The sequence below is a fragment of the Erpetoichthys calabaricus genome, chromosome 3 (genome assembly GCF_900747795.2).
Source record: "Erpetoichthys calabaricus chromosome 3, fErpCal1.3, whole genome shotgun sequence".
Taxonomy (NCBI): domain Eukaryota; kingdom Metazoa; phylum Chordata; class Cladistia; order Polypteriformes; family Polypteridae; genus Erpetoichthys; species Erpetoichthys calabaricus.
In genome coordinates this window covers 135,341,263-135,353,164 of record NC_041396.2, presented here as the reverse complement: position 1 = coordinate 135,353,164, position 11,902 = coordinate 135,341,263, and the positions used below count along the sequence as shown (strand labels likewise).

The following is an 11,902-nucleotide window of genomic DNA, read 5'->3' as shown; positions in this document are numbered from 1 at the left end:
TTATTCATGAAATAATTAAGTGTTCAAAAATAAGTGGAGTGCATTTTCTTCTTTAAATAAATAAATAGTCCAATACATATTCTGATAAACACAAGTGCTCTGTGAAAGTTAAAAATCAGTTCCCTCAATAAATAGATAAATTAATAGATTCAACAATTGATAGATTTATTAGCTTTGTAAATGAAGGGCAAGAAGATTGGGACCTTCATAAACTGTGTACATGTGGGACTGAAAGATCAGAGGCTGGGCGCCAGAGATCAGGGGCTTAAGCAACTGAAGCCTCCCACCTCATGATGCCACTATCTATTTTTAAACTCATGCTATGACTATGTCAGTTAGGGCAGCTGCATTGTTCACATGTAATGAATTAGTTCAAACAATATTTAGCTGCTAGTTGACAATGGTGATTCATTGCAATAATAATCTGCAAATAATATTTGTTCAACCAATTCAATATATGGTTACACAGTTGTTTATTCCTTCCATTTATTTCCAGAGAAGTGAATTTTTTATTCTCTAATGGTTAACTCGGCTAAAGCAGCAGGAGGGCAGTGCTGCTGTGTGAGCTGTGCACTCTTCCCAGCATCTGAGCACTTACATTTAGCATCCGAGCAGCTCTCAGAAAAGTAAAAGAGGAATATATACAAAAAATACAAGTTCAATCAACTGCTTTCATGGTAAAATTGAAACAGTAAGCTAATTAGTAGTTGAAGTTGTATCAAATGTTTGGGTTGACAAATGCTTTTCAATGGGAGATTCTGAAATTTCAAAACTTCGTACTGCACACACCTGTTCAAAGTATGTGAATGAAAATTGACTTGTCTCTACACATTTCTTTGAATAATAAATGTGCCACATCTCAACAAAATTGGTCCACAAGAGATAAAGTTGTTTGATGAGGACAGACAGACAGACATGGACTTTTGCAATAGGTGCTTTGCACATTGCAGTATAACACACCTAAAAATAAGTGTTACATTTCTACCATATGCTGAGACTGTAGGTAAGGAGAGCAATACTTTTGCATATGCTTATTACTACTTTTACCATAGTATGCTAACAAATACGACATCAGAATATCTGTATTGGGAAGTGGTGATGCATGGCATCCCACTTTATTACCTATTTTACCAAGCATGTATTTTTTTTTTAGCAATAACCATTGCCCAGACAATCATTCATTTTTTTAGATGTTTATTTACCTACTTACTACAAGATTCAAAGACTAGCAGTCAATGGCCCCACCCAAGGCTGTTAGCAGTAATACTGTACAAAGGGAAAGAGGGAAAAATTTAGCAAACGGCTTTCCCTGACCTTACCTATATACACAGGTGTTCATAATTTCTTTCCTACATTCAACCTGGGACCAGGTCTGAGACTAGCAGTCTTGAATCCCACTGATGCCACCAACAGAACGGGTTCAATAAGAATTTACCTAAATAAAATAAATCAAACACATTATGCATTGATCAGTCTGAAGCAAGAGTTAATTGCTAGACATACACAAGTACCCTACACCCTGCTAATGCCCTGCTGCAGCACGTAAGATGTGTGTGTGCTCGTTGCATTGAGCAGGTTGCTTTATAAGTTCACACATATGTCATCCTATATCTCTTAACAAGTGTTATTTCTCTTAAAGAACAAAATGATCTTAAACACTAACAGGAAGGCTAATTTTGAAACAAGCTTCATAGGCAGCTTTTGCTAGTACAAGGCACAGAAGGAAAGTTAATGTTGCTGCTGCATTATTTTCATAGGTCAATGAATGTAATAAGCTAAGGCAATAGATAGAAATAAGAAAATATGGGCTAAAGCAGTTATGAGCTATATGGGCTCAAATTAAATATACGTCAAGACTTTTGTATGGTTCAATACAAGTACAATTGAACACTCCAAAACTTCACCAACTCCTACATCCAATGGGGGCACATTTTCCCTGGGAAATAATTCTTACAATTTATACATACCTTATTATTACTAACATTATATATATGTATGTGTGTGTGTGTGTATGTATTGTCACGCTTGGGTCACAGATTTGCACAGAGACACAGGAGGTTGTAGAAAAAAACAGGAACTTTATTCAAAGCACTGCAAACAAACATTTGTCTCTTCAAAAGTTTAAACGTGCTCCATGACAAGTCAGAGATGACAGTTCCGCAGGGAGCAGAGAGAGAGAGAGAGAAGGAGAAGAAAAGAGAAGAGAGAAAGAAGAAAGAAAGCAAAGCAAACAATCAATTCCAAAACTGACAAGCGCTATACAAGGCTTTTAAGTAAGCAGAGTACCGCGCGAGAGGTTTATCGCACGTTATAGCGCAAGTAAGAAGGGTAAGGAGCAATGTGAAGGTAGACTGTCAGCTGTTTCAGGGGTTTTCCCAGGGGCGTCTGTGTCCTCTGAGGGTGTGATCAGCCCTCCAGCTTACACCCCCCTCCTCAGCTTTATTCACATTCTCGTGAATCAATCGACTCTCTGTACCAGGTTCATACAGCTGTGATAATACATCAGCGTTGACATGCTCAGTGCCTGGTCTATGCTTTACCATAAAACTGTAAGGTTGTAAGCCCAGAAGATGAGATGAGAGTTTGTATCTTTCTGACAGTATAACCATTGAAATGGAACATGATCAGTTACCATAGTGAAATTTCGACCCCATAAGTAATAATGAAGCACTTCGACAGACCATCTAATTGCCAAGCATTCCTTCTCAATTGTCGAATAATTGCATTCCCTAGGAAGTAATTTCCTACTCAAATATGTGCTAATAGGGTGCTAATCTCCATCAAAAATCTGTGACAGGATTGCGCCTACACCAAACTCACTTGGGTCTGTTTGTAAGACAAAATCCTTTGAGAAATCGGGATTCCGCAGAACCGGATAAGTAGACAAAGCAGTTTTCAAATCACAGAAGGAACGTTCACAAATTTCTGTCCATAAAATAGGGTGGTTTCTCCTGCCTTTAGTAAGTTCTAAAAGAGGAACAGCCGTATGTGCAAAGTTAGGGATGAACCTTCTGTAGTAACCAGCAAGCCCCAGAAAAGCACGTATCTGTTTCTGTGTTGTTGGTCGCGGGTAAGCAAGCATCTCTTCCACTTTCCTTAACTGTGGCCGAAGTAAACCCTTGCCCATAGAATACCCCAAGTAATGAGTCTCAGACATACCCAGTTTACATTTCTTTGGGTTAGCAGTAAGGCCAGCCTGTCTCAAGCTTTCATGAACAGCTTGAAGTCACTCTAAATACGTTTGCCAATCATTGCTGAAAATCACAACATCATCAAGGTACGCCCCGGAATATTCAGAATGAGGACGCAGGATCTGATCCATCATACGCTGGAAAGTTAGAGGTCCCCTGTCAGAGGGGGACATTTTTTTTGTGCACTGGGTGGCTCCATTAGGCACCCATTGTTGGGACTGGGGGGTGAGAAGTTAAAAGGCTGTCTGCAGGATGTAAGTATTTGCTGTCTTGCAAAGGAGTCGTCGCTTTGAAGTCTGGCCTTGGAGGATGTCTGTATTTACCTGACTTGGAAATATTGGTTTCTAATCAGCATATCTGTACTTATTCATGATTGGTAACAATTCCTTTTTTTAACTTGTGTTTTCATTAATTGTTAAACCCAGGAAATGCAGATGTACCATTGTTTAATCTGATTGTCCAGAACTGATAATGGCAGGGGCTGAAGTAGATAAAAACTCCTGGCAGCAGAAGGCAAACAGGACAGTCCACAGAAAACGCTGCCAAGGCACTCGGACGGAGCACAGGGGCTTGCAGGCAGACAAGGGTACCTGGCTGGCACGACGTGAGGCACAAGAACAGCAACACTTCCAGGGATGAAGAGACAGCTCCACAAAGAGACGCCGGATGTGGGTTCAGCGAGAGAGGGAATCCGCATGAAAGGACCAAGTGAAGCTGACAGACGAGAAATGAGGCGTGCCTAAGTCCCAGAAACACAAGGAGCCCAGAGTGGAAGAAAAAGGAACAACGAAGGGACGCTGACAGGGATTCAACAATTTGACACAACTTCTGTAGGGGAACGAGTGTCTAGTGAACAGAGTGCATCCGTGGACAGTTGAACAATTAAGTGTTGGGGTAACACAGTGAGTAACTTGGACTCTGCACCACTGAAGGTTGTATCCTCCGATTCTTGTTCTTAACGGACTTTTAGAGGGTGGACTGTGTTTTTTCCTTTTTAAAAAAGGAAATTGATTCCTGATGTGTTTAGTTTTTGTTATGTTCGTTTATCTTTTTAATGTACCTTATATTGTCTTGTGTAATAGAACTTACTGTTGTTTTTTTCTAAAATTACTGTTGTGTCTTTCATTGTGTGTTTACTCACCGCCCAATTTAAAGAAACCTGTGTGCTATTATTGGTACATTTCAGGAGTTCCCAGTCTCTTAATAAAACTGGGTGGCATAGTCGGATATTTTAATGGTGTCTAAGTTAGATTACCTATAAGTGTGACCAGGCACTTGTGACACCCCCATGAAGACCAAACAGGAGTCTTGTAAATTCATAAAGTCCGTCAGGAGTCGCGAATGCTGTTTTCTCACAACTGCCAGCCTCTAGAGGCACCTGCCAATAACCCTTCGTGAGATCTAGCGTGGAGATATCTCGCCTGAACCAGTTTTTCCAACAGCTCATCAACACGGGGCATCGGATAAGCATCAAATTTAGAGACCTTATTCAAGCACCTGAAATCGATACAGATGCGAACCGAACTGTCTTGCTTTGGGACTAATACGAACGGGCTGCACCAGTCATTTTTACTTTCACGTATTACACCTAATGGCAGCATCTTCTTGACTTCTTTGTGCAAAATATTTCACCGCGCTTCCGGAATCGATACAGCCGCATCTGTACGTGAACATCGTGTTCAGTAGTGATTTTATGTTCTGCAAGGTTAGTCTTGCCTGGCAAGTCTGAAAAGACATCAGTGGTCCGTTCGATCAAAGATCACAGTTCTGTCTTCTGTGAGTCAGTCAAATCGTTACCAATGGCAACATCAGTCTGAGAAACAGCAGCCAAGGAAGTGTAAACCCCTTGTCAGTCGTGCCATTCCTTCAAGAGATTAATGTGTAAAATCTGGAATGGTTTGCGCCAGCCTGGTATTCTAACCTTGTAATTTACTGGACCCATACACCCCTTAATAATGGCGGGGCCCTGACATTTAGCTAGGAACTTGTGCGGGTCAGACGGAACCAGTACCAAAGCACGATCACCAGGTTTGAATTCGCGAAGCTTACTGCGCCTATCGTAAAGACGCTTCTGTGTTTCCTGCTCGCGTTGTTGATGCTCCACAGCAATAGAAGAAAGCATAGAAATTGTGTCTTGCAACAAAATTACCCAATCTGCAAAGCTTGGTCCTTGATCTGTTGTCTCGTTTCCTATCCATTCCTCTCGTACAACATCCAGGATGCCTCACGGCCGCCTGCTGAATAACAACTCGAACGGATTCAAGCCAGTGGACGCCTGTGGCGATTCTTGCACCGCTTACATAACAAAAGGCAGGACAGCGTCCCAGGTTGTGGGATCATTATGAGTGAATCGCCTGATCATCTGTTTTAAAGTTTTGTTAAATTGCTCAGTCAAACCATTCGTCTGAAGATAGTAAACAGTGGTACTCAGTTTCTTAATAGCAAAGCTGTCACACAATTGTTTCATCACGCGAGAAGTAAAAGGTGTGCCCTGATCAGTTAAAATCTCTCTAGGGTACGAGTAAAAATATCACACAGACCTTTGGCTACAGCGGAGGAGTTGGCCTTTTTCAAGGCAATCACCTCTGGATATCGTGTTGCATAGTCAACCAACACCAGCAAATATTGGTACCCATTTTTAGTCTTAGGTAAAGGACCTACAATATCTAATCCCACCCGCTGAAACGGAACTTCTAAAATAGGCATAGGACAAAGGGGAGCCTGAGGAGGTTTATAAGCGGCGACGATCTGGCAGTCAGGACATGAAGTACAGAACCGTTCAACATCTTTTCCCATATTCAGCCAATAAAATCGTTTTGATAACCGCTGTCTGGTCCTATCAGCACCCAGGTGCCCTCCAAAGATGTGAGAGTGGGCTAGATGCAAAAAAGTTTCCCTATGTACTCCAGGTACAATTCCCCCATTAAATGATCTGAAATCACTCTGAAAAGGCAACCGTCCTTTTCTAGAAAGTGCAGGGTTTTCATACCCCCGGAATCACGCTGTTGGTAATAAGAGTCATTGGCAGAGCGAGCCTGTTTAAATGCATAATTTAATGAGCTATCAGTATGCTGCAAGCGCACAAAATCTGACTGTTCGCTAGTACTCGGTTTGTGATCAGAGGCATTTGCAATCTGAGAAGATGTAGATGGGCCTGCCTGCCACTCTGGGAAATTGGGAGGGGTGCCCTCAGTCTCACTGGAGAGATCGGGTTCAATATATAATTGGGGCTCTAGATTTTCCCCGACCGTCACCAGTTCTTCACCTTCATTTTCATCTTCTTCCCCCCCATTGAGCTTAATAGGCAACTCAACAAGCGGTGCCCGACATTTATTAATTAGTTTAGGAAAAAGGGCATTCCTCCTGTCTATGAGTAATGGCCAGGGGCAGGAGCCCGAAACGGCAGACGAAACTTTAAAGTGGCAACCCTTATAAGTCAAAGGAAGAAGCAATGTCTGATAGTCTTTAATATCACCATGTACACAACGTATCTTTACAGTCTCAGTGTCACTAAGGCATCTGTCATCAAGACAGTCCCGTCTGACAACACAAAGGTCACTGCCCGAGTCCAATAATACTGAGATCTCTCGGTTCCCCAACTTCACCAAGATTAACAAGCAATCTTTTTTATCCGGAGAATAGGGAATATTTGAGCAACAAACCTCAGCCAATACAATTTCCATTGATTGAGCTGGAGACAAGCGACATTCTCTCGCCAAGTGACACACCGGAAACATCTTCGGTCAGCTCCACTGCTGAAATATCCCCTGTGACGTCCACGGCCTCCGCGGCCTGCTCCTGTCTCCCCAGATATGGGCACCTCATCAACAACCGGATTCCACGGAGGCCTTCCTGACCTCATTCGATTGTCAGGTCCTGCAGCTTGTCTTTGCTCTAGCCGTCGATCAAAGCGACAAGAATGTCCTGGACGCTCCTTCGTAGGTTGTGAAACAGCACCAAATCCACCGCTCTTTCTCCAAGCGGTCTGAGAACCTTCCAATCGTCTGGAGATAATCGATAATGATTCCACATCATGATGCAGAAATTCATCTCGAAGAACTGCAGGTATCCTGGCCAGTAATATATTCATGACAACTTTCTCCACAATTCACTCCATCACGTCTCCCTCAAACCAGCAATGCACTTTATGAATCAAATCTTGAATTTATCCACGGATGGGACCGTCCATGTTTAGGTTCCAGTCGTTAAGTGCAAAACCTTTAGCCAAAAAAGTCACAGTCTTACGTAAAACAATTTGTTGCTTCAGGAAAGCATAATCGCCGAGCTTATCACGAGGCATATTCCGTAAGGACAGTAGAGCATCCCCAGACAAAAAAAGTGTGATGATAACGGCCCAGTGTCGTTTGTCCCATCTAAATAAAGTCGCCACTTGCTCAAAGGCTAAAAGGAACATCTTTGGGTCATCGGCTGGACCCATCTTCCTCAGCACATTCTTAGAATTCTCAGGAAGCTGAGGCAAAGGGATGTACTGTCGACGGTTATGAACCGGGACATTCAGATGAGGGATATACTGTCAATGGTTATTCAGATCAGGAATAGGGGGTGGGTCATCCTCTGGATCGTAAGGAAGTGGAACATTCTGAGTGATTTGAAATAACTCCTCGGCATCCATCTGTGCAACAACTCCTGGTACCACTTGTCATGCTTGGGTCACAGATTTGCACAGAGGCACAGGAGGTTGTAGAAAAAAACAGGAACTTTCTTCAAAGCACTGCAAACAAACATTTGTCTCTTTTTAAAAGTTTAAACGTGCTCCATGACAAGTCAGAGATGACAGTTCCGCCAAGAGCAGAGAGAGAGAGAGAAAAAAAAAAAGCAAACAATCAATTCCAAAACTGACAGGTGCTGTACAAAGGTTTTAAGTAAGGCGAGTACCGCGGGAGAGGTTTATTGTGTGTTATAGCTCAAGTAAGAAGGGTAAGGAGCAACGTGAAGGTGGACTGTCAGCTGTTTCAGGGGTTTTCCCAGGGGCATCTGTGTCCTCTGAGGGTGCAATCAGCCCTCCAGCTTACAGTATATTGTGGCAAACGGCCAGGACCCTTGCCCTTCCAGGACGCCTAGAAGGACCAGGAGAGGGATTATACCTCCCGGCCACGAGAGGGTGGCCATCCTGGTCTGTATGGGGACCACGGGAACAAAGCATGAAAACTCAACCCCATTGGGGCCTGTGGCCACCACAGAGGGGTGCCCGGAAGATTGTGGAGCCCTGGGTGTCATCACTTCCACCACATCCGGAAGTGCTGGTGGAAGAGATTTCAGGGACACCTGGAGTGCTTCCGGGTGCTCATCCGGCACTTCGCCACACCAGGAAGTGCTGCTGGAAAATCATCAGAAAGCACCTGGAGCACATCCAGGTGATTATAAAAGAGTCTGCCTCCTCCAAGTGAGAGAGCCAAGTCGGGAGGAAGAAGGCAACGCTCAGGAGGAGAGGTGGAAAGGCAGAAGAAGTCCATAAGGGAGAGAAAAGGACAAGAAAGGTGTTTGGTGCAGGGGCACTGTGTTGTGTGCTGGACTTTTATAAATTAAAGAGTGTGTTTTTGGAACATTGTGTCCTATTATGTTTGATGTTGGCTCACAAGTGCAAAGATGCGACAAACTTTAATGGTGTGCATGTGCAAATGAAGGAGGCACAAGTGGGATTAAGCACAAGTCAGTTAAAAATCTAAAAAAGTCGAGAACTTCCAGAGCTTGTGGTCAATTTTTCTTCTTTGTTGGTAACGTTTGGCTAGTTCTCATATATTTTTGTTTTTTGGATAAGCGTACATTCCCTTTTTTAATTAAGATAAAGTAAAAAAGGATGGTATAACAGTAGATGTACATAATGCTGTATGATTCCGAGGAGTACCTTTATCAGTTGAATGAAAAGTGAATCTTTGTGGATATTCATAAAATTGTAGGGTGTATGCAAGATATACTGTATATTTTTTTCAATTTATAAAGTTGGAAAACTGTTGTCACTAAACTTTATGGCACACATATAATGTTATTTATTTTTTAATGAGGATAAAGAGTACACTTTGAAATGACTTTTTATAATTGTAAAGAATATCTATTTATATCCTACTAGTTTAAAAAAAAAAATATATATATATATATATACAGGTGAAATTCCGTTACAATGAATATTGTTACAACAAAATTTTCATTACAATGAAGTATTTCTACAGTCCCGACAGTTTCCCCATAAGACAGTGTCTATAAAAATCTTGTTACTACAAAATACTTTCAGCAGGTACTTTCATTACAATGAAGTGCCCAAAAGACCTTGAAATGCCTGAATGAATCATCCACAGAGCAGTTAGTTCTGTGGTTGCAGCTCAGTTGTGCACAATGATTACTGAACAGAAACATTGTAAATTTTTCTCTTTCTTTAAACTTTCCTCGTAGTATTTTTTTGCTGTGTTTGTTTTCTTGGTTTGCAAACCTTGGGCCTCAGCTCAAAAGTACGTGAACCACTGCATTTGAAGACGTCCAAAAAGCAGTTTTTATGTCATTCAGTAATGCTCATTCAAGAAACATTCCTATTAGTGGGCCACTCATTCAAGAAAAGCAAAGTCACTGTCTATCTCCTTGGGCCATGAAGATTTTTCTGCCATCTGGGGTTGGCTAATTCGCTTTCAGTATCGTTCAGGAATTGCAGCCAAAGCAATCTGTGGAGAAGAATCTGCAGTTCCAATTGAAAAAGCAAATGAATGGCGTGCAAGTGAAATCAGGAAAATCATTTTAGATCATGAGCCTGAAGACATCTACAATGATGGTAAGACTGGAATCTTCTACCAGCTGCTACTGCATCACACTTTAGCACTCAAAGGTGATCCATGCCAAGGAGGAAAAAAAATCTAACCAAAGGTTGACAGCTCTACTCTGCTGCAGTTCAACTGGCAGCCACAAAGTTATTCCTCTCATCAATAGCAAGTCGACCAATCCTCTGTGTTTTAAGTGCGTTACATTCCGTCCCTGCAAGTATAAAACAAACCAGCGAGCTTGGATGACTCAAGACATTTTGGGAAACTGGATGAGAGAACTTGTCAAGGATATGAAGAAGAAAAGGAAGATTCTGCTTCTGATTGATAACTGTGCTGCCCACAGCATACTTCCACAATTAGACAATGTTCGTGTTGAGTTCCTCCCACACAATATAGCACGGCTTCAGCCATTGGAAATGGGTATTATTCACACCTTGAAAGTTTATTATCGTAAGGAAATGCTGAGAAAAATTCTCATCAGTGTAACTTGTAGACAGGAGATTAAAATTAACATGAAAGAAGCTATTGAAATGATTGCAAATGCCTGGATGCAAGTTAAAGAAAGCACTATAGTAACAAATACAGAATCTCATTACTATGAAATTTTCATTACAACGAAATATAGTTTAGGTCCCTGGCACTGACCTGTATATACAAGTAAAATTCTGTTACAACAAACTGCCAGGGACTTAAAAAATAATTCGTTCTAATGTTCTAAGAGAGAAAAAAAAATTACACTGTTTCTGTTTGGGAATCGTTGTGCACAACTGAGCTGCAACCACAGAACTAACAGCTCTGGGAATGATTCATTCAGGCATCTCAAGGACTTTTGGGCACTTTGTTGTAATTAAAGTATTTGCTGAATGTATTTCATAATAAAAAGATTTCTATTGACTCGTGTCATATTGGGAAACTGTTGGGACCATAAAAATACTTTGTTCTAATGAAAATTTCATTGTAAAGGTATTCATTGTAATAGAATTTTACTTGTAATATATATAGTATATATGTATACAGTAATCCCTCGCTATATCGCACTTCGCCTTTCGCGGCTTCACTCCATCGCGGATTTTATATGTAAGCATATTTAAATATATATCGCGGATTTTTTGCTGGTTCGCGGATTTCTTTGGACAATGGGTCTTTTAATTTCTGGTACATGCTTCCTCAGTTGGTTTGCCCAGTTGATTTCATACAAGGGACGCTATTGGCAGATGGCTGAGAAGCTACCCAACTTACTTTTCTCTCTCTCTTGCGCTGACTTTCTCTGATCCTGACGTAGGGGGATTGAGCAGGGGGGCTGTTCGCACACCTAGACGATACGGACGCTCGTCTAAAAATGCTGAAAGATTATCTTCACGTTGCTACCTTCTGTGCAGCTGCTTCCTGAAGCGACATGCTGCACGGTGCTTCGCATACTTAAAAGCTCGAAGGGCACGTATTGATTTTTGATTGAAAAACAAACTCTGTCTCTCTCTATCTCTCTCTCTCTGTCTTTTTCTGATCCTGACGGAGGGGGTGTGAGCTGCCGCCTTCAACAGCTTTGTGCCGCGGTGCTTCGCATACTTAAAAGCCAAACAGCCCTATTGATTAGTTTGCTTTTCTCTATCTCTCTGACATGCTCTGCTCCTGATGCGCACTCCTTTGAAGAGGAAGATATGTTTGCATTCTTTTAATTGTGAGACGGAACTGTCATCTCTGTCTTGTCATGGAGCACAGTTTAAACTTTTGAAAAAGAGACAAATGTTTGTTTGCAGTGTTTGAATAACGTTCCTGTCTCTTTTCAACCTCCTGTGTTTCTGCGCAAATCTGTGACCCAAGCATGACAATATAAAAATAACCATATAAACATATGGTTTCTACTTCGCGGATTTTCTTATTTCGCGGGTGGCTCTGGAACGCAACCCCCGCGATGGAGGAGGGTTTACTGTATAATATATATTT

The 11,902-nt window shown here is 41.7% G+C and overlaps 1 protein-coding gene across 1 annotated transcript; it reads left to right on the top strand.

Annotated features, from left to right (window-relative positions):
• Positions 1-9,672: 9,672 nt before the first annotated feature.
• LOC127527091 (tigger transposable element-derived protein 6-like) lies at positions 9,673-10,527 on the top strand (the record flags this gene model as incomplete). Its single annotated transcript, XM_051924711.1, is given in 3 exon segments — positions 9,673-9,751; positions 9,754-10,043; positions 10,045-10,527. Coding segments are annotated over 3 exon segments (852 nt in total), but the record flags the coding sequence as incomplete, so codon positions are not given.
• Positions 10,528-11,902: the final 1,375 nt, after the last annotated feature.